Source organism: Condylostylus longicornis, unplaced genomic scaffold (genome assembly GCF_029603195.1).
Source record: "Condylostylus longicornis isolate FDR11 unplaced genomic scaffold, ASM2960319v2 ptg000015l, whole genome shotgun sequence".
Taxonomy (NCBI): domain Eukaryota; kingdom Metazoa; phylum Arthropoda; class Insecta; order Diptera; family Dolichopodidae; genus Condylostylus; species Condylostylus longicornis.
In genome coordinates, this window is record NW_026577984.1 from 1,920,668 (window position 1) to 1,945,202 (window position 24,535).

The 24,535-nt window shown below is 30.1% G+C and overlaps 1 protein-coding gene across 1 annotated transcript in view; it reads right to left on the reverse strand.

The window, feature by feature from the left end:
* LOC129605839 (uncharacterized) overlaps positions 1–24,535 on the reverse strand; it is a 190,479-nt gene that overhangs the window by 145,106 nt on the left and 20,838 nt on the right. The window contains exon 7 of the mRNA XM_055515815.1: positions 24,249–24,458. Coding sequence (XP_055371790.1) covers positions 24,249–24,458 — 210 coding nt within the window. The remainder of the gene's footprint in view (positions 1–24,248; positions 24,459–24,535) is intronic.

Here is a 24,535-nt window from a genome sequence, read left to right on the forward strand (position 1 = left end):
ACCTTGTCAAAAAATCGAAAATTTTTAAAATTTTGCACGACCCCCTACCTTATCAAAAATTCGAAAATTTTTAAAATTTTGCACGACCCCCTTGTCAAAAAATCGAAAATTTTTTAAAATTTTGCACGACCCCCTACCTTGTCAAAAAATCGAAAATTTTTAAAATTTTGCACGACCCCCTACCTTGTCAAAAAATCGAAAATTTTTAAAATTTTGCACGACCCCCTACCTTATCAAAAAATCGAAAATTTTTAAAATTTTGCACGACCCCCTACCTTGTCAAAATATCGAAAATTTTTAAAATTTTGCACGACCCCCTACCTTGTCAAAAATTCGAAAATTTTTAAAATTTTGCACGACCCCCTACCTTGTCAAAAAATCGAAAATTTTTAATATTTTGCACGACCCCCTACCTTGTCAAAAAATCGAAAATTTTTAAAATTTTGCACGACCCCCTACCTTATCAAAAATTCGAAAATTTTTAAAATTTTGCACGACCCCCTACCTTGTCAAAAAATCGAAAATTTTTTAAAATTTTGCACGACCCCCTACCTTGTCAAAAAATCGAAAATTTTTAAAATTTTGCACGACCCCCTACCTTGTCAAAAAATCGAAAATTTTTTAAAATTTTGCACGACCCCCTACCTTGTCAAAAAATCGAAAATTTTTTAAAATTTTGCACGACCCCCTACCTTGTCAAAAAATTGAAAATTTTTTAAAATTTTGCACGACCCCCTACCTTATCAAAAAATCGAAAATTTTTTAAAATTTTGCACGACCCCCTACCTTGTCAAAAATTCGAAAATTTTTAAAATTTTGCACGACCCCCTACCTTGTCAAAAATTCGAAAATTTTTAAAATTTTGCACGACCCCCTACCTTGTCAAAATATCGAAAATTTTTTAAAATTTTGCACGACCCCCTACCTTGTCAAAAAATCGAAAATTTTTAAAATTTTGCACGACCCCCTACCTTATCAAAAATTCGAAAATTTTTAAAATTTTGCACGACCCCCTACCTTGTCAAAAAATCGAAAATTTTTTAAAATTTTGCACGACCCCCTACCTTGTCAAAAAATCGAAAATTTTTAAAATTTTGCACGACCCCCTACCTTGTCAAAAAATCGAAAATTTTTTAAAATTTTGCACGACCCCCTACCTTGTCAAAAAATCGAAAATTTTTTAAAATTTTGCACGACCCCCTACCTTGTCAAAAAATTGAAAATTTTTTAAAATTTTGCACGACCCCCTACCTTGTCAAAAAATCGAAAATTTTTTAAAATTTTGCACGACCCCCTACCTTGTCAAAAAATCGAAAATTTTTAAAATTTTGCACGACCCCCTACCTTGTCAAAAAATCGAAAATTTTTTAAAATTTTGCACGACCCCCTACCTTGTCAAAAAATCGAAAATTTTTTAAAATTTTGCACGACCCCCTACCTTGTCAAAAAATTGAAAATTTTTTAAAATTTTGCACGACCCCCTACCTTATCAAAAAATCGAAAATTTTTTAAAATTTTGCACGACCCCCTACCTTGTCAAAAAATCGAAAATTTTTTAAAATTTTGCACGACCCCCTACCTTGTCAAAAAATCGAAAATTTTTTAAAATTTTGCACGACCCCCTACCTTGTCAAAAAATCGAAAATTTTTTAAAATTTTGCACGACCCCCTACCTTGTCAAAAAATTGAAAATTTTTTAAAATTTTGCACGACCCCCTACCTTATCAAAAAATCGAAAATTTTTTAAAATTTTGCACGACCCCCTACCTTGTCAAAAATTCGAAAATTTTTAAAATTTTGCACGACCCCCTACCTTGTCAAAAATTCGAAAATTTTTAAAATTTTGCACGACCCCCTACCTTGTCAAAATATCGAAAATTTTTAAAATTTTGCACGACCCCCTACCTTGTCAAAAATTCGAAAATTTTTAAAATTTTGCACGACCCCCTACCTTGTCAAAAAATCGAAAATTTTTTAAAATTTTGCACGACCCCCTACCTTGTCAAAAATTCGAAAATTTTTAAAATTTTGCACGACCCCCTACCTTGTCAAAAATTCGAAAATTTTTAAAATTTTGCACGACCTTGTCAAAAAATCGAAAATTTTAAAATTTTGCACGACCCCCTACCTTGTCGAAAAATCGAAAATTTTTAAAATTTTGCACGACCCCCTACCTTGTCAAAAATTCGAAAATTTTTAATATTTTGCACGACCCCCTACCTTGTCAAAAATTCGAAAATTTTTAAAATTTTTCACGATCCCCTACCTTGTCAAAATATCGAAAATTTTTAAAATTTTGCACGACCCCCTACCTTGTCAAAATATCGAAAATTTTTAAAATTTTGCACGACCCCCTACCTTGTCAAAAATTCGAAAATTTTTAAAATTTTGCACGACCCCCTACCTTGTCAAAAAATCGAAAATTTTAAAATTTTGCACGACCCCCTACCTTGTCAAAAAATCGAAAATTTTTAAAATTTTGCACGACCCCCTACCTTATCAAAAATTCGAAAATTTTTAAAATTTTGCACGACCCCCTACCTTGTCAAAAAATCGAAAATTTTTTAAAATTTTGCACGACCCCCTACCTTGTCAAAAAATCGAAAATTTTTAAAATTTTGCACGACCCCCTACCTTGTCAAAAAATCGAAAATTTTTAAAATTTTGCACGACCCCCTACCTTATCAAAAAATCGAAAATTTTTAAAATTTTGCACGACCCCCTACCTTGTCAAAATATCGAAAATTTTTAAAATTTTGCACGACCCCCTACCTTGTCAAAAATTCGAAAATTTTTAAAATTTTGCACGACCCCCTACCTTGTCAAAAAATCGAAAATTTTTAATATTTTGCACGACCCCCTACCTTGTCAAAAAATCGAAAATTTTTAAAATTTTGCACGACCCCCTACATTGTCAAAAATTCGAAAATTTTTAAAATTTTGAAATATCGAAAATTTTTAAAATTTTGCACGACCCCCTACCTTGTCAAAAAATCGAAAATTTTTAATATTTTGCACGACCCCCTACCTTGTCAAAAAATCGAAAATTTTTTAAAATTTTGCACGACCCCCTACCTTGTCAAAAAATCGAAAATTTTTTAAAATTTTGCACGACCCCCTACCTTGTCAAAAAATTGAAAATTTTTTAAAATTTTGCACGACCCCCTACCTTATCAAAAAATCGAAAATTTTTTAAAATTTTGCACGACCCCCTACCTTGTCAAAAATTCGAAAATTTTTAAAATTTTGCACGACCCCCTACCTTGTCAAAAATTCGAAAATTTTTAAAATTTTGCACGACCCCCTACCTTGTCAAAATATCGAAAATTTTTAAAATTTTGCACGACCCCCTACCTTGTCAAAAATTCGAAAATTTTTAAAATTTTGCACGACCCCCTACCTTGTCAAAAAATCGAAAATTTTTTAAAATTTTGCACGACCCCCTACCTTGTCAAAAATTCGAAAATTTTTAAAATTTTGCACGACCCCCTACCTTGTCAAAAATTCGAAAATTTTTAAAATTTTGCACGACCCCCTACCTTGTCAAAATATCGAAAATTTTTAAAATTTTGCACGACCCCCTACCTTGTCAAAAATTCGAAAATTTTTAAAATTTTGCACGACCCCCTACCTTGTCAAAAAATCGAAAATTTTAAAATTTTGCACGACCCCCTACCTTGTCAAAATATCGAAAATTTTTAAAATTTTGCACAACCCCCTACCTTGTCAAAAATTCGAAAATTTTTAAAATTTTGCACGACCCCCTACCTTGTCAAAAAATCGAAAATTTTTTAAAATTTTGCACGACCCCCTACCTTGTCAAAAATTCGAAAATTTTTAAAATTTTGCACGACCCCCTACCTTGTCAAAAATTCGAAAATTTTTAAAATTTTGCACGACCCCCTACCTTGTCAAAAAATCGAAAATTTCTAAAATTTTGTGCGACCCCCTACCTTGTCAAAATATCGAAAATTTTTAAAATTTTGCACGACCCCCTACCTTGTCAAAATATCGAAAATTTTTAAAATTTTGCACGACCCCCTACCTTGTCAAAAAATCGAAAATTTTTAAAATTTTGCACGACCCCCTACCTTGTCAAAAAATCGAAAATTTTTTAAAATTTTGCACGACCCCCTACCTTGTCAAAAAATCGAAAATTTTTTAAAATTTTGCACGACCCCCTACCTTGTCAAAAAATCGAAAATTTTTTAAAATTTTGCACGACCCCCTACCTTGTCAAAAATTCGAAAATTTTTAAAATTTTGCACGACCCCCTACCTTGTCAAAAATTCGAAAATTTTTAAAATTTTGCACGACCCCCTACCTTGTCAAAATATCGAAAATTTTTAAAATTTTGCACGACCCCCTACCTTGTCAAAAATTCGAAAATTTTTAAAATTTTGCACGACCCCCTACCTTGTCAAAAAATCGAAAATTTTTTAAAATTTTGCACGACCCCCTACCTTGTCAAAAATTCGAAAATTTTTAAAATTTTGCACGACCCCCTACCTTGTCAAAAATTCGAAAATTTTTAAAATTTTGCACGACCCCCTACCTTGTCAAAATATCGAAAATTTTTAAAATTTTGCACGACCCCCTACCTTGTCAAAAATTCGAAAATTTTTAAAATTTTGCACGACCCCCTACCTTGTCAAAAAATCGAAAATTTTAAAATTTTGCACGACCCCCTACCTTGTCAAAATATCGAAAATTTTTAAAATTTTGCACGACCCCCTACCTTGTCAAAAATTCGAAAATTTTTAAAATTTTGCACGACCCCCTACCTTGTCAAAAATCGAAAATTTTTTAAAATTTTGCACGACCCCCTACCTTGTAAAAAAATCGAAAATTTTTAAAATTTTGCGCGACCCCCTACCTTGTCAAAATATCGAAAATTTTTAAAATTTTGCACGACCCCCTACCTTGTCAAAAAATCGAAAATTTTTAAAATTTTGCACGACCCCCTACCTTGTCAAAAAATCGAAAATTTTTAAAATTTTGCACGACCCCCTACCTTGTCAAAAATTCGAAAATTTTTAATATTTTGCACGACCCCCTACCTTGTCAAAAATTCGAAAATTTTTAAAATTTTTCACGATCCCCTACCTTGTCAAAATATCGAAAATTTTTAAAATTTTGCACGACCCCCTACCTTGTCAAAAAATCGAAAATTTTTTAAAATTTTGCACGACCCCCTACCTTGTCAAAAAATCGAAAATTTTTAAAATTTTGCACGACCCCCTACCTTATCAAAAAATCGAAAATTTTTAAAATTTTGCACGACCCCCTACCTTGTCAAAATATCGAAAATTATTAAAATTTTGCACGACCCCCTACCTTGTCAAAAATTCGAAAATTTTTAAAATTTTGCACGACCCCCTACCTTGTCAAAAAATCGAAAATTTTTTAAAATTTTGCACGACCCCCTACCTTGTCAAAATATCGAAAATTTTTAAAATTTTGCACGACCCCCTACCTTGTCAAAAATTCGAAAATTTTTAAAATTTTGCACGACCCCCTACCTTGTCAAAAAATCGAAAATTTTAAAATTTTGCACGACCCCCTACCTTGTCAAAAAATCGAAAATTTTTAAAATTTTGCACGACCCCCTACCTTGTCAAAATATCGAAAATTTTTAAAATTTTGCACGACCCCCTACCTTGTCAAAAATTCGAAAATTTTTAAAATTTTGCACGACCCCCTACCTTGTCAAAAAATCGAAAATTTTAAAATTTTGCACGACCCCCTACCTTGTCAAAATATCGAAAATTTTTAAAATTTTGCACGACCCCCTACCTTGTCAAAAATTCGAAAATTTTTAAAATTTTGCACGACCCCCTACCTTGTCAAAAAATCGAAAATTTTTTAAAATTTTGCACGACCCCCTACCTTGTCAAAAAATCGAAAATTTTTAAAATTTTGCGCGACCCCCTACCTTGTCAAAATATCGAAAATTTTTAAAATTTTGCACGACCCCCTACCTTGTCAAAAAATCGAAAATTTTTAAAATTTTGCACGACCCCCTCCTTGTCAAAAAATCGAAAATTTTTAAAATTTTGCACGACCCCCTACCTTGTCAAAAATTCGAAAATTTTTAATATTTTGCACGACCCCCTACCTTGTCAAAAATTCGAAAATTTTTAAAATTTTTCACGATCCCCTACCTTGTCAAAATATCGAAAATTTTTAAAATTTTGCACGACCCCCTACCTTGTCAAAAAATCGAAAATTTTTTAAAATTTTGCACGACCCCCTACCTTGTCAAAAAATCGAAAATTTTTAAAATTTTGCGCGACCCCCTACCTTGTCAAAATATCGAAAATTTTTAAAATTTTGCACGACCCCCTACCTTGTCAAAAAATCGAAAATTTTTAAAATTTTGCACGACCCCCTCCTTGTCAAAAAATCGAAAATTTTTAAAATTTTGCACGACCCCCTACCTTGTCAAAAATTCGAAAATTTTTAATATTTTGCACGACCCCCTACCTTGTCAAAAATTCGAAAATTTTTAAAATTTTTCACGATCCCCTACCTTGTCAAAATATCGAAAATTTTTAAAATTTTGCACGACCCCCTACCTTGTCAAAAAATCGAAAATTTTTTAAAATTTTGCACGACCCCCTACCTTGTCAAAAAATCGAAAATTTTTTAAAATTTTGCACGACCCCCTACCTTGTCAAAAAATCGAAAATTTTAAAATTTTGCACGACCCCCTACCTTGTCAAAATATCGAAAATTTTTAAAATTTTGCACGACCCCCTACCTTGTCAAAAATTCGAAAATTTTTAAAATTTTGCACGACCCCCTACCTTGTCAAAAAATCGAAAATTTTTTAAAATTTTGCACGACCCCCTACCTTGTCAAAAAATCGAAAATTTTTAAAATTTTGCGCGACCCCCTACCTTGTCAAAATATCGAAAATTTTTAAAATTTTGCACGACCCCCTACCTTGTCAAAAAATCGAAAATTTTTAAAATTTTGCACGACCCCCTCCTTGTCAAAAAATCGAAAATTTTTAAAATTTTGCACGACCCCCTACCTTGTCAAAAATTCGAAAATTTTTAATATTTTGCACGACCCCCTACCTTGTCAAAAATTCGAAAATTTTTAAAATTTTTCACGATCCCCTACCTTGTCAAAATATCGAAAATTTTTAAAATTTTGCACGACCCCCTACCTTGTCAAAAAATCGAAAATTTTTTAAAATTTTGCACGACCCCCTACCTTGTCAAAAAATCGAAAATTTTTTAAAATTTTGCACGACCCCCTACCTTATCAAAAAATCGAAAATTTTTAATATTTTGCACGACCCCCTACCTTGTCAAAAATTCGAAAATTTTTAAAATTTTTCACGATCCCCTACCTTGTCAAAATATCGAAAATTTTTAAAATTTTGCACGACCCCCTACCTTGTCAAAAAATCGAAAATTTTTTAAAATTTTGCACGACCCCCTACCTTGTCAAAAAATCGAAAATTTTTAAAATTTTGCACGACCCCCTACCTTATCAAAAAATCGAAAATTTTTAAAATTTTGCACGACCCCCTACCTTGTCAAAATATCGAAAATTTTTAAAATTTTGCACGACCCCCTACCTTGTCAAAAATTCGAAAATTTTTAAAATTTTGCACGACCCCCTACCTTGTCAAAAAATCGAAAATTTTAAAATTTTGCACGACCCCCTACCTTGTCAAAATATCGAAAATTTTTAAAATTTTGCACGACCCCCTACCTTGTCAAAAATTCGAAAATTTTTAAAATTTTGCACGACCCCCTACCTTGTCAAAAAATCGAAAATTTTTTAAAATTTTGCACGACCCCCTACCTTGTCAAAAAATCGAAAATTTTTAAAATTTTGCGCGACCCCCTACCTTGTCAAAATATCGAAAATTTTTAAAATTTTGCACGACCCCCTACCTTGTCAAAAAATCGAAAATTTTTAAAATTTTGCACGACCCCCTCCTTGTCAAAAAATCGAAAATTTTTAAAATTTTGCACGACCCCCTACCTTGTCAAAAATTCGAAAATTTTTAAAATTTTGCACGACCCCCTACCTTGTCAAAAAATCGAAAATTTTTTAAAATTTTGCACGACCCCCTACCTTGTCAAAAATTCGAAAATTTTTAAAATTTTGCACGACCCCCTACCTTGTCAAAAATTCGAAAATTTTTAAAATTTTGCACGACCCCCTACCTTGTCAAAATATCGAAAATTTTTAAAATTTTGCACGACCCCCTACCTTGTCAAAAATTCGAAAATTTTTAAAATTTTGCACGACCCCCTACCTTGTCAAAAAATCGAAAATTTTAAAATTTTGCACGACCCCCTACCTTGTCAAAATATCGAAAATTTTTAAAATTTTGCACGACCCCCTACCTTGTCAAAAATTCGAAAATTTTTAAAATTTTGCACGACCCCCTACCTTGTCAAAAATCGAAAATTTTTTAAAATTTTGCACGACCCCCTACCTTGTAAAAAAATCGAAAATTTTTAAAATTTTGCGCGACCCCCTACCTTGTCAAAATATCGAAAATTTTTAAAATTTTGCACGACCCCCTACCTTGTCAAAAAATCGAAAATTTTTAAAATTTTGCACGACCCCCTACCTTGTCAAAAAATCGAAAATTTTTAAAATTTTGCACGACCCCCTACCTTGTCAAAAATTCGAAAATTTTTAATATTTTGCACGACCCCCTACCTTGTCAAAAATTCGAAAATTTTTAAAATTTTTCACGATCCCCTACCTTGTCAAAATATCGAAAATTTTTAAAATTTTGCACGACCCCCTACCTTGTCAAAAAATCGAAAATTTTTTAAAATTTTGCACGACCCCCTACCTTGTCAAAAAATCGAAAATTTTTAAAATTTTGCACGACCCCCTACCTTATCAAAAAATCGAAAATTTTTAAAATTTTGCACGACCCCCTACCTTGTCAAAATATCGAAAATTATTAAAATTTTGCACGACCCCCTACCTTGTCAAAAATTCGAAAATTTTTAAAATTTTGCACGACCCCCTACCTTGTCAAAAAATCGAAAATTTTTTAAAATTTTGCACGACCCCCTACCTTGTCAAAATATCGAAAATTTTTAAAATTTTGCACGACCCCCTACCTTGTCAAAAATTCGAAAATTTTTAAAATTTTGCACGACCCCCTACCTTGTCAAAAAATCGAAAATTTTAAAATTTTGCACGACCCCCTACCTTGTCAAAATATCGAAAATTTTTAAAATTTTGCACGACCCCCTACCTTGTCAAAAATTCGAAAATTTTTAAAATTTTGCACGACCCCCTACCTTGTCAAAAATTCGAAAATTTTTAAAATTTTGCACGACCCCCTACCTTGTCAAAAAATCGAAAATTTTTTAAAATTTTGCACGACCCCCTACCTTGTCAAAAATTCGAAAATTTTTAAAATTTTGCACGACCCCCTACCTTGTCAAAAATTCGAAAATTTTTAAAATTTTGCACGACCCCCTACCTTGTCAAAATATCGAAAATTTTTAAAATTTTGCACGACCCCCTACCTTGTCAAAAATTCGAAAATTTTTAAAATTTTGCACGACCCCCTACCTTGTCAAAAAATCGAAAATTTTAAAATTTTGCACGACCCCCTACCTTGTCAAAATATCGAAAATTTTTAAAATTTTGCACGACCCCCTACCTTGTCAAAAATTCGAAAATTTTTAAAATTTTGCACGACCCCCTACCTTGTCAAAAATCGAAAATTTTTTAAAATTTTGCACGACCCCCTACCTTGTAAAAAAATCGAAAATTTTTAAAATTTTGCGCGACCCCCTACCTTGTCAAAATATCGAAAATTTTTAAAATTTTGCACGACCCCCTACCTTGTCAAAAAATCGAAAATTTTTAAAATTTTGCACGACCCCCTACCTTGTCAAAAAATCGAAAATTTTTAAAATTTTGCACGACCCCCTACCTTGTCAAAAATTCGAAAATTTTTAATATTTTGCACGACCCCCTACCTTGTCAAAAATTCGAAAATTTTTAAAATTTTTCACGATCCCCTACCTTGTCAAAATATCGAAAATTTTTAAAATTTTGCACGACCCCCTACCTTGTCAAAAAATCGAAAATTTTTTAAAATTTTGCACGACCCCCTACCTTGTCAAAAAATCGAAAATTTTTAAAATTTTGCACGACCCCCTACCTTATCAAAAAATCGAAAATTTTTAAAATTTTGCACGACCCCCTACCTTGTCAAAATATCGAAAATTATTAAAATTTTGCACGACCCCCTACCTTGTCAAAAATTCGAAAATTTTTAAAATTTTGCACGACCCCCTACCTTGTCAAAAAATCGAAAATTTTTTAAAATTTTGCACGACCCCCTACCTTGTCAAAATATCGAAAATTTTTAAAATTTTGCACGACCCCCTACCTTGTCAAAAATTCGAAAATTTTTAAAATTTTGCACGACCCCCTACCTTGTCAAAAAATCGAAAATTTTAAAATTTTGCACGACCCCCTACCTTGTCAAAATATCGAAAATTTTTAAAATTTTGCACGACCCCCTACCTTGTCAAAAATTCGAAAATTTTTAAAATTTTGCACGACCCCCTACCTTGTCAAAAAATCGAAAATTTTTTAAAATTTTGCACGACCCCCTACCTTGTCAAAAAATCGAAAATTTTTAAAATTTTGCGCGACCCCCTACCTTGTCAAAATATCGAAAATTTTTAAAATTTTGCACGACCCCCTACCTTGTCAAAAAATCGAAAATTTTTAAAATTTTGCACGACCCCCTCCTTGTCAAAAAATCGAAAATTTTTAAAATTTTGCACGACCCCCTACCTTGTCAAAAATTCGAAAATTTTTAATATTTTGCACGACCCCCTACCTTGTCAAAAATTCGAAAATTTTTAAAATTTTTCACGATCCCCTACCTTGTCAAAATATCGAAAATTTTTAAAATTTTGCACGACCCCCTACCTTGTCAAAAAATCGAAAATTTTTTAAAATTTTGCACGACCCCCTACCTTATCAAAAAATCGAAAATTTTTAATATTTTGCACGACCCCCTACCTTGTCAAAAATTCGAAAATTTTTAAAATTTTTCACGATCCCCTACCTTGTCAAAATATCGAAAATTTTTAAAATTTTGCACGACCCCCTACCTTGTCAAAAAATCGAAAATTTTTTAAAATTTTGCACGACCCCCTACCTTGTCAAAAAATCGAAAATTTTTAAAATTTTGCACGACCCCCTACCTTATCAAAAAATCGAAAATTTTTAAAATTTTGCACGACCCCCTACCTTGTCAAAATATCGAAAATTTTTAAAATTTTGCACGACCCCCTACCTTGTCAAAAATTCGAAAATTTTTAAAATTTTGCACGACCCCCTACCTTGTCAAAAAATCGAAAATTTTAAAATTTTGCACGACCCCCTACCTTGTCAAAATATCGAAAATTTTTAAAATTTTGCACGACCCCCTACCTTGTCAAAAATTCGAAAATTTTTAAAATTTTGCACGACCCCCTACCTTGTCAAAAAATCGAAAATTTTTTAAAATTTTGCACGACCCCCTACCTTGTCAAAAAATCGAAAATTTTTAAAATTTTGCGCGACCCCCTACCTTGTCAAAATATCGAAAATTTTTAAAATTTTGCACGACCCCCTACCTTGTCAAAAAATCGAAAATTTTTAAAATTTTGCACGACCCCCTCCTTGTCAAAAAATCGAAAATTTTTAAAATTTTGCACGACCCCCTACCTTGTCAAAAATTCGAAAATTTTTAATATTTTGCACGACCCCCTACATTGTCAAAAATTCGAAAATTTTTAAAATTTTTCACGATCCCCTACCTTGTCAAAATATCGATAATTTTTAAAATTTTGCACGACCCCCTACCTTGTCAAAAAATCGAAAATTTTTTAAAATTTTGCACGACCCCCTACCTTGTCAAAAAATCGAAAATTTTTAAAATTTTGCACGACCCCCTACCTTATCAAAAAATCGAAAATTTTTAAAATTTTGCACGACCCCCTACCTTGTCAAAATATCGAAAATTTTTAAAATTTTGCACGACCCCCTACCTTGTCAAAAATTCGAAAATTTTTAAAATTTTGCACGACCCCCTACCTTGTCAAAAAATCGAAAATTTTTTAAAATTTTGCACGACCCCCTACCTTGTCAAAAAATCGAAAATTTTTAAAATTTTGCACGACCCCCTACCTTGTCAAAAAATCGAAAATTTTTAAAATTTTGCACGACCCCCTACCTTATCAAAAAATCGAAAATTTTTAAAATTTTGCACGACCCCCTACCTTGTCAAAATATCGAAAATTTTTAAAATTTTGCACGACCCCCTACCTTGTCAAAAATTCGAAAATTTTTAAAATTTTGCACGACCCCCTACCTTGTCAAAAAATCGAAAATTTTTAATATTTTGCACGACCCCCTACCTTGTCAAAAAATCGAAAATTTTTAAAATTTTGCACGACCCCCTACCTTGTCAAAAATTCGAAAATTTTTAAAATTTTGCACGACCCCCTACCTTGTCAAAAAATTGAAAATTTTTTAAAATTTTGCACGATCCCCTACCTTGTCAAAAAATCGAAAATTTTTAAAATTTTGCACGACCCCCTACCTTGTCAAAATATCGAAAATTTTTAAAATTTTGCACGACCCCCTACCTTGTCAAAAAAGTAAAAATTTTTAATATTTTGCACGACCCCCTACCTTGTCAAAAATTCGAAAATTTTTAAAATTTTGCACGACCCCCTACCTTGTCAAAAAATTGAAAATTTTTTAAAATTTTGCACGATCCCCTACCTTGTCAAAAAATCGAAAATTTTTAAAATTTTGCACGACCCCCTACCTTGTCAAAATATCGAAAATTTTTAAAATTTTGCACGACCCCCTACCTTGTCAAAAAAGTAAAAATTTTTAATATTTTGCACGACCCCCTACCTTGTCAAAAAATCGAAAATTTTTAAAATTTTGCACGACCCCCTACCTTGTCAAAAATTCGAAAATTTTTAAAATTTTGCACGACCCCCTACCTTATCAAAAAATCGAAAATTTTTAAAATTTTGCACGACCCCCTACCTTGTGAAAATATCGAAAATTTTTAAAATTTTGCACGACCCCCTACCTTGTCAAAATATCGAAAATTTTTAAAATTTTGCACGACCCCCTACCTTGTCAAAATATCGAAAATTTTTAAAATTTTGCACGACCCCCTACCTTGTCAAAATATCGAAAATTTTTAAAATTTTGCACGACCCCCTACCTTGTCAAAAATTCGAAAATTTTTAAAATTTTGCACGACCCCCTACCTTGTCAAAAAATCGAAAATTTTAAAATTTTGCACGACCCCCTACCTTGTCAAAATATCGAAAATTTTTAAAATTTTGCACGACCCCCTACCTTGTCAAAAATTCGAAAATTTTTAAAATTTTGCACGACCCCCTACCTTGTCAAAAAATCGAAAATTTTTAAAATTTTGCACGACCCCCTACCTTGTCAAAAAATCGAAAATTTTTTAAAATTTTGCACGACCCCCTACCTTGTCAAAAAATCTAAAATTTTTTAAAATTTTGCACGACCCCCTACCTTGTCAAAAATTCGAAAATTTTTAAAATTTTGCACGACCCCCTACCTTGTCAAAAAATCGAAAATTTTTAAAATTTTGCACGACCCCCTACCTTGTCAAAAAATCGAAAATTTTTAAAATTTTGCACGACCCCCTACCTTGTCAAAAAATCGAAAATTTTTTAAAATTTTGCACGACCCCCTACCTTGTCAAAAAATCTAAAATTTTTTAAAATTTTGCACGACCCCCCTACCTTGTCAAAAATTCGAAAATTTTTTAAAATTTTGCACGACCCCCTACCTTGTCAAAAAATCGAAAATTTTTTAAAATTTTGCACGACCCCCTACCTTGTCAAAAATTCGAAAATTTTTAAAATTTTGCACGACCCCCTACCTTGTCAAAAAATCGAAAATTTTTAAAATTTTGCACGACCCCCTACCTTGTCAAAAAATCGAAAATTTTTAAAATTTTGCACGACCCCCTACCTTGTCAAAATATCGAAAATTTTTTCAAATTTTGAACGACCCCCTACCTTGTCAAAAAATCGAAAATTTTTTAAAATTTTGCACGACCCCCTACCTTATCAAAAAATCGAAAATTTTTAAAATTTTGCACGACCCCCTACCTTGTCAAAAAATCGAAAATTTTTAAAATTTTGCACGACCCCCTACCTTGTCAAAAAATCGAAAATTTTTAAAATTTTGCACGACCCCCTACCTTGTCAAAAAATCGAAAATTTTTTAAAATTTTGCACGACCCCCTACCTTGTCAAAAAATCTAAAATTTTTTAAAATTTTGCACGACCCCCTACCTTGTCAAAAATTCGAAAATTTTTAAAATTTTGCACGACCCCCTACCTTGTCAAAAAATCGCAAATTTTTAAAATTTTGCACGACCCCCTACCTTGTCAAAAAATCGAAAATTTTTAAAATTTTGCACGACCCCCTACCTTGTCAAAAATTCGAAAATTTTTTAAAATTTTGCACGACCCACTACCTTGTCAAAAATTCAAAAATTTTTTAAAATTTTGCACGACCCCCTACCTTGTCAAAATATCGAAAATTTTTAAAATTTTGCACGACCACCTACCTTGTCAAAAAATCGAAAATTTTTTCAAATTTTGCACGACCCCTACCTTGTCAAAAAATCGAAAATTTTTAAAATTTTGCACGACCCCCTACCTTGTCAAAAAATCGAAAATTTTTTAAAATTTTGCACGACCCCCTACCTTGTCAAAAATTCGAAAATTTTTTAAAATTTTGCACGACCCCCTACCTTGTCAATAAATCGAAAATTTTTAAAATTTTGCACGACCCCCTACCTTGTCAAAAAATCGCAAATTTTTAAAATTTTGCACGACCCCCTACCTTGTCAAAAAATCGAAAATTTTTAAAATTTTGCACGACCCCCTACCTTGTCAAAAATTCGAAAATTTTTTAAAATTTTGCACGACCCACTACCTTGTCAAAAATTCAAAAATTTTTTAAAATTTTGCACGACCCCCTACCTTGTCAAAATATCGAAAATTTTTAAAATTTTGCACGACCACCTACCTTGTCAAAAAATTGAAAATTTTTTAAAATTTTGCACGACCCCCTACCTTATCAAAAAATCGAAAATTTTTAAAATTTTGCACGACCCCCTACCTTGTCAAAAAATCGAAAATTTTTAAAATTTTGCACGACCCCCTACCTTGTCAAAAAATCGAAAATTTTTTAAAATTTTGCACGACCCTCTACCTTGTCAAAAAATCGAAAATTTTTTAAAATTTTGCACGACCCCCTACCTTGTCAAAAAATCGAAAATTTTTAAAATTTTGCACGACCCCCTACCTTGTCAAAAATTCGAAAATTTTTTCAAATTTTGCACGACCCCCTACCTTGTCAAAAAATCGAAAATTTTTTAAAATTTTGCACGACCCCCTACCTTATCAAAAAATCTAAAATTTTTAAAATTTTGCACGACCCCCTACCTTGTCAAAAATTCGAAAATTTTTTAAAATTTTGCACGACCCCCTACCTTATCAAAAAATCGAAAATTTTTAAAATTTTGCACGACCCCCTACCTTGTCAAAAATTCGAAAATTTTTTAAAATTTTGCACGACCCCCTACCTTGTCAAAAAATCGAAAATTTTTTAAAATTTTGCACGACCCCCTACCTTGTCAAAAATTCGAAAATTTTTAAAATTTTGCACGACCCCCTACCTTGTCAAAATATCGAAAATTTTTAAAATTTTGCACGACCCCCTACCTTGTCAAAAATTCGAAAATTTTTTAAAATTTTGCACGACCCCCTACCTTGTCAAAAAATCGAAAATTTTTTAAAATTTTGCACGACCCCCTACCTTGTCAAAAATTCGAAAATTTTTAAAATTTTGCACGACCCCCTACCTTGTCAAAAAATCGAAAATTTTTAAAATTTTGCACGACCCCCTACCTTGTCAAAAAATCGAAAATTTTTAAAATTTTGCACGACCCCCTACCTTGTCAAAAATTCGAAAATTTTTTCAAATTTTGCACGACCCCCTACCTTGTCAAAAAATCGAAAATTTTTTAAAATTTTGCACGACCCCCTACCTTATCAAAAAATCGAAAATTTTTAAAATTTTGCACGACCCCCTACCTTGTCAAAAAATCGAAAATTTTTAAAATTTTGCACGACCCCCTACCTTGTCAAAAATTCGAAAATTTTTAAAATTTTGCACGACCCCCTACCTTGTCAAAAATTCGAAAATTTTTAAAATTTTGGACGACCCCCTACCTTGTCAAAATATCGAAAATTTTTAAAATTTTGCACGACCCCCTACCTTGTCAAAAAAATCGAAAATTTTTAAAATTTTGCACGACCCCCTACCTTGGCAAAAAATCGAAAATTTTTTCAAATTTTGCACGACCCCCTACCTTGTCAAAAAATCGAAAATTTTTAAAATTTTGCACGACCCCCTACCTTGTCAAAAAATCGAAAATTTTTAAAATTTTGCACGACCCCCTACCTTGTCAAAAAATCGAAAATTTTTAAAATTTTGCACGACCCCCTACCTTGTCAAAAATTCGAAAATTTTTTAAAATTTTGCACGACCCCCTACCTTGTCAAAAAATTGAAAATTTTTTAAAATTTTGCACGACCTTATCAAAAAATCGAAAATTTTTAAAATTTTGCACGACCCCCTACCTTGTCAAAAAATCGCAAATTTTTAAAATTTTGCACGACCCCCTACCTTGTCAAAAAATTGAAAATTTTTTAAAATTTTGCACGACCCCCTACCTTATCAAAAAATCGAAAATTTTTAAAATTTTGCACGACCCCCTACCTTGTCAAAAAATCGAAAATTTTTAAAATTTTGCACGACCCCCTACCTTGTCAAAAAATCGAAAATTTTTTAAAATTTTGCACGACCCCCTACCTTGTCAAAAAATCGAAAATTTTTTAAAATTTTGCACGACCCCCTACCTTGTCAAAAATTCGAAAATTTTTAAAATTTTGCACGACCCCCTACCTTGTCAAAAAATCGAAAATTTTTTAAAATTTTGCACGACCCCCTACCTTGTCAAAAAATTAAAAAATTCTTGAAATTTTGCACGACCAAAAATATAAAATATGGTTGTACTTTACAGTTATTCACAATTTACAGTGTTTAGAAAATATAGAAAATATAGAAAAAACATTATTTTAAATAATTGTTATTTTTGTAAAGGTTTAAATAATTTTTATGAGATGAGAGACTTCATACCTAGAATTATGAAAGAAATAGCATGCAGACCATAATCTACCATATTAGCCCTTATATTTATTTTAATATAGTTTTACACAATACCTACTATTTAAATTTAATTTTAATAAAAAATTTAAAAAATTGGAAATTAAAGCCCATTACAAAAGATGGAAAAATGTTATGGGGTATCTTTTTTGAAAAACTTTGGCCGAAATAAAATCCCGTACGGTGGAGTTAAAAGAAATTTCTTGAAAAACAGATTTTTTATTATAATAAAGTTTTTCAATGTCCTTAACTTTATTTACATTAAATCTGCCATTTTTTATATTAAAACATTAAAAAAAATCTGATGTGGTCAGCACATAACCGACCGCATTGTGTATTGTCTAGTTAAATGAAAGTGTTACAGAATATTATAAAAATGTCTGTTAAATACTTCTTTCCAATTTTTAGGACATTAGTAAGCTTATAGTTAACATACTTAGAAAAATGTAAATTTGGCTCTTAGTAGAGTTTCGCTTTGTGCTACCCGAATTCCCTGAAATGCTCGCCAGTTAGTTTCGGTAACAACCAGAACTCAAATATCAAATTTCAAGAAATTCCATCAATTTGTTCTGTGGATATGGTGAAAAATGTAAAATCGGCCCGCAAATCAGTTCTCGAGCCCTGATTTTTCCAAAAAAGTTATATGTTCACTGCTTTAATACGAGGAATTCATATATTAAATTTCAATGAAATCGGTTGATTATTTCTCTTTATATACACAAAAGTGTATGTTTGGCCCGTAGTAAACGTCCAGTTGCCGATGCCTAATCTTTCCAAAAAATTTACATGTTCATTGTTTTAATACGGGGAATTCATATATTAAATTTCAATGAAGTTGGTAGATTATTTCTCTTTATATACACAAAAATGTATATTTGGCCCGTAGTAAACGCCCAGTTGCTGATGCCTGGTTTCTTCCACAAGTTAGGAATTTTTGCGTATGATCGAGCAAAGCTTATATATGAAATTTCAAGTAATTCGGTTGAATACTTTCTTCAAAATGGTGAAAAATGTAAAATCGGCCCGCAAATCCGTTTTCGAGCCCTGATCTTTCCAAAAAATTTATATGTTCATTGTTTTAATACGAGGAGTTCATATATTAAATTTCAATGAAATCGGTTGATTATTTCTCTTTATATACACAAAAGTGTAAGTTTTGTCCCGTAGTAAACGTCTAGTTGCCGATGCCTGATTTCTTCCAAAACATACGAATTTTTGCGGACGGTCGAGCTGAGCTTATATATAAAATTTCAAGTAAATCGGTTGAATATTTTCTTCAAAATGTTCAAAAATGTAAAACAGGCCCGCTAAAAAGTGCAGTTCCCGAGGCCTGATATATACCAAAAGTTGATCGATCCGTGCCATGGTGGAAACAAACTTACATATAAAATTTCATCAAAATCGGTTCAGCCGAACTTTAGATACACGCGTGCACACACAGACCGACAGACGGACAGACCGACAGGTTGTTAAAAATAGTTTATTTACACTTCCCTACTATGGAGAAGTACGTTCCCACCGAAAACTCGATATGCAAAATTTGTTGCCATCACATAACCTACCTATTGTTTACACAATACGGTCGATAAAAAGGAATGAGTTTTTAGTTATAAAGAATTTCAATCAAGAGAATAATATTCTTCTGGTAGCTCTTCCATCTATTATTTAATCTTAATTTTCATTCATAATCATTAAAAAAGTTGAAGAAAATATTTTTGTTTACTTCTCTAAAGATTTAAATTCTGAACAATTTTTTTTTTTATTGATGACCCAATAATTTCACAAGTGACTACGGTAATTCATATCCTTATATGTAGATATAATTTTTCTAACCCCAACTTAGTCTTTACGTATTTACATTGAAAATATTCTTCTTTTATTTTAATTATAATTTTAATTTTAATTAAAACAATATAAAGAATATTTATTGATAATTAATAATACATATATAATGTACAGAAATGTAGATCAAGCTACTTTTAAATCTTATATTGTATAAGTAACTTCATAAAACTAAGATTGAAAAGTAATTTTCTTAAGAAACATAGAATAATATTAAACGAAAAATTGGATTGTACACATGTATTTCGTATAATACTCATTTAAAAATAATTTTTAAAATAAAAGGGTTGCGAGAGAAATATTACCTCTTATAACTTTTTCAACCTTGGTATCTTTCATAAAAATTTATCACCCCCAATAAAGTAGTATAGAAAATTTTAATTGCAATTATTCTACATTTATGTTCATAAAAAGCGTGTCAAATAGCACATTATTTTCTATTTTTTTTTCAATTCAACTCCCACAACTTTATTTTTTTCATGAAGTGCACACATGAAAGAAATTAATAATTACATAAGAATTATAATTCACATTTAATGTATTAAAAATTTATAGAAAAACTTAAGACTTAAGATTTTACGTTGTTCAACTTTGAATTAATATGTAATAGTCACAAGTTATGTAAAGTCGAATAAAATTTAATTTTATTAAAATGACCTCAAAATTCAGAGAAAATCTATACATTATTTTTAGCAAAAGTTCGTAGCTGTTTATATTTTATTTCAATTAACGTACTAATCTCTCGGCGCATAGTTGACTGGAGCAACTAAAAAAGTAACAAATTTTTTATTAGTTATTACATGCATAGAGGTATATGCACACATTCTGTAGCAATAGGGTGAGTAATCTTTAAAACAAATGCAATCTTTGAAATGAAACAAATTTAATTGAAAGAAATGTTAACGTAATTCCTGAATTTAAGGGTTAATTCAGTTAGTAAAAGAAATTATTTTATTTTTCAATGGCATGTTATTCGCCGTTAGCTTTCTGCATTTATAGAAATTTGGAAAAGCTTACAGTTTCGGAAATCTAAGATGCCAAAAACTCAAATTTTACAAATTTCGAGAGGCGATAACTTGGGAGAGGTAAATTTTAACGACTATTTTTTTTTTAACTTCAATTATCGTATGCTATACGACACAAAAAGTAAGCTACTATGCTTGAAAAATGCTTGTTGTTTTCCTGCAATAAATGGCTAAAAAATGGCATTTTTTTGGTTTTGGAGGCTATAACTTTTAGTGGGTCCCCCCTCTAAATAGATAAAAATTTTCTTCTACGAAAGTAAGTTTCTGGTAAAGATCTATGTACATATGAAATTTAAGCTTTGTAATTTCAAGAGTGTAGAAGTTTTGTAAATATGACCATGGACAAATAGATGGAATGGAACTAATAAACACTTTTTTCAAAATTTTTTTTGGAAAGTGCTTAAAACTACTTAACGAGAATATGAAAATGTGTGCCAAGACTCATTCGTATTTCAAAAATTATTTAATATTTCCAATACAAAAAATTTGAATCTAAAAATTTTATTTTATTATACAAATTCCAAAATATTCAACTTTTATAGAGCAATTTAATTTCCTTATAAAAAAGCATATTGTTTAACTTGTCACAATAAAAAATCCAAAAATAAATCAAAAGTTAAAAAAAAATGTTTTATTTTCGTTTTGCCTCTGTGTTTGGCAAAAAGTTTGTAGTATCCTAAGCATGAAAATATTTTCAATTTGTAAATATTTTTTTATTTCTTTGTTTTTCTGCCTTACGCAATATGTTAAATATGTATTTTTTGAATCTATATGTATTTACATATGTAAAATATGTATTTACATCAAATTAAGTTAAGTGAAAATGTACATCAATTTAATTTGACTTAATTTATAAATTCAATTTAATTTAGTTGAGAAAAAAATTCATCTTCAAGCCTAAACAAATAAAAATCAAGAAAAAATAGCAAGAAGAAATTTATGTATGTAGATGATAGGAGCACATGTTCTTCATTTTGATTTCAAGAAAATAATATAAAAATTATATTGTTTAAAGTTATATCGGCAATCTCTAGGATAGCACCATAGATAATTTGATATTGTACAATTCTGCTTGTGCAATAATTTATATATGTACGTATTGAATTTGTAATTGAAAGAAGTGAAAAATAAATATTATCATTGTGTGTATAGTTTATAGTGATATACAGAAAGCGATTTTTGTAAATACACAATAGAACTACGTTTTTGAGCGATCCTACAATTATTGTACATTCTATATAGTCCAAATTTGTTCTTAAAAAATATTTATTTTGTTTTTATCAAAATTTTGATATTTTGTATAAGATTTTTCTTTAATTCAATTATTTTTAATAATTTAATGTTGTTTTCAAGCTGGCTCCGCCATAATTCAATTCCAAAATGCAATCTCGGAAAATGCAGATTATTTGTTTAATAGAGACTTGGCCATTCCAATATAAAGAGCAAAATATCCAGAAACTCACCATAATTTTATCATAAAATGTCTTACTAATTTACTGACCGATTCAATATTTTGTGCAATCTCCTCAATTTTCTTAAGTAAATTTTAAAATGATACAAAAAATTGTAATTATATATTTTGAATGAATACAAGAAAAATTTGTTATTTTATAAAAACAAATCTGATTTCATTTAAGTTATAAATGTTAATAAAATGCGGGTCGAATATATTGTAAATAAAAAAAAAACAAAAAAAAACACTACTAATTCAAGTAACACAGGATACAAACCGCAACAAAAAAATAAAATTATTTCTGTATTATATTATTGTTGGTGTATGATTGCATGTGTTGTATAAAATATAAAATTATTCAACTCTGCCGAGTAAAAGCATTTATTCCTACCACCTTCTCTTTTTTTGCTACAACGATATAAAACAACAAAGGTAGAAATTTACTTACTGAGATTTTTGTTTTGCATAGTTTTTGTTTTTTTTTTTGGAACAGACAATTTACATACAAAGCTTTAAAAAAAAAAATAACTTCAAGACGTTCAAACAAAATTAAAATAATCAGCATTCAGTTTCAATGTTCAGTTTGTAACAGTGACTTCTCATGAAGGGTTTCATTGAATGTTTTATCAGGAGAAACAAATCAGTTCTTATTTTCATAAGAATATTTTTATTTTAAATATTCTATCACTTTTTAATATTTGATTATAATTTTGAAGTTCAATATTACCATCTACTAATTTCGTACCGTTCTATACAACTTTAGAATTACTTTATATACCTAGTTCTAGTCTATATTGCATCAAGCCCATTCCACTTTTTCAATATAATATCTAACTTGTTTAAAATATATGCACTTAACTCAACATCCACAGATGGTTGGTTTGTCATCATAGTGAGAACACTTTTCGAACAATTTACAATAGTTTATTTTTTTTGGCTGGTTTTATGTTTAAAACTCAAACATAACCAAAGTTTATTTTCTACATGCTTTAAAATATTGCAGAAAGCTTCACTAACAAAGCTACAGTATTCACTGTATTCAAAATATTAATATTTTTTTAAATGAAAAAACTTTTCCCACCATTTTTGATGTTTTGGCACAGTATTTTTACGAATTTACACATTATGCATAATATTGTGACTGAAATTACAACACAATGTAAAGAGTAAAGGCAAAGAAATATGCAATTGCGATACGCTAAAACAGCTAATTCACATAATTATATGTAATATTAAGTAAGAACCAAAAACATCAATAATCGAGACTCGAAAAATATTTCTTCCTAATAGTACGCAATAATTTCAACTTATAAAATTGAAACACACTTAAGATTTTCAAATAAAGTAAAAATAATAATGGTCAAAAAAATTATTGATGTGTTTTAATAAACTTTCAATTATACCATATAAATGTGTGGAGCAACGCAAATGAATATTTTTCCATTTTGTGATGTGATTTTTATTTAATCTTCATTGCTGTTTCGTTTACTCCGCTAAAAAACAAGTCAAATCTAAATCTAAAAAGGCATAAGGATACCAGTAACATCAGCAAAAAACAGTAAATATTTACTTTTATATCCTGTACACAAAATAAAAAAAGAATCATTTCTTTTCTTCGTATTCTTCTGTTTTTGTTATTGTTATCATTGTTTTTGTTATTTGTTGCTTTCCGTTATGGTTACATTAAGTCACTTGTTTTTATCCTTGAATATGAAATTTATATACAATTGTACAAACATATATGTATCTTTTACATTTTTGCCTTCATATCATAAAACAAATTAGAAATGTTACCATGCTTAAGAATACCACACAATTCTTATATATGAGAATAAATTTACTAGCATTGTTTTCAGTTTCTACAATATTATATTATATTTACATACATACATAACTATATATTTAATGATAATATTAAAAAGGATATGTGGTGTGGTTTTCTTTTTGTTGCCAAAATTAGGTATATGGGTGAAATTTAAAATATTAAATTTTGTGTTTTTTAAAAATTTGAGTGTATATTTAAAGATATAAAAATGAATTTTTATTATTAGGCTTCCTTTTTACATGCAAAACATTGTATTTATGTATGTGTATGTAGATTCATTCAAAATATATGTACATTATAGTTGTAATGAAAATAATATACATTAAAATTGAACGAATTAATTTAACGTTGATATTCTTGTTTGCTTATACAATTATTGTGTGCAAAGGAGGAAGTTTTTGAGAAAATCTCAGCTTTTAAAAGTGTTAATTTCTTTAAGAAAAGTTTTTTACCCAAATTATCGTTACTCATAAATGTTTGTGGTTTCTAAGGTTTAAATTTTTCTCTTATTTTACAATTGATATGATGTGGATTAGGATTTGTCATTCAAAAATTTTTTTAAAGTTGGACTTGTATTAAAATAATAATTTTAATTTTCTTTGTATAATGATGAATTAAAAAAAAATAAAATGATTTAAAATCATATTAAAATTGGATTATTATAATATTGTGTTTAGTTGGGCCAAAACTTTTCATTTAGTGACATTTTCATAATTATAGGTTTAATTTAGAATCTAATAAAAAAATTAAAATTATGAATTCTAAATCAATTAATCCAACTTACCTCATCTTGTAATGGAATTCTGGGTAAGGGTCGCCTTTTTGCCTCCAAATATTTTTTAGCTAATTCAGTACCACAATTAGTTGGCGTTCTTATACGATCTGATGATATAACAGAATTTATATCTGTTGTTGTATTACAATCACTATAATTCTTTTGTTCATTATTAAATTGTTTTTTATTGTCATCGTTATTACTGATACAGTTACCATCCTTATAAATATTTAAGGAAGGATTAGTTTGTGGTATTCCAATGATATTTAATTGTTGAATTAAACCATTTACATTGC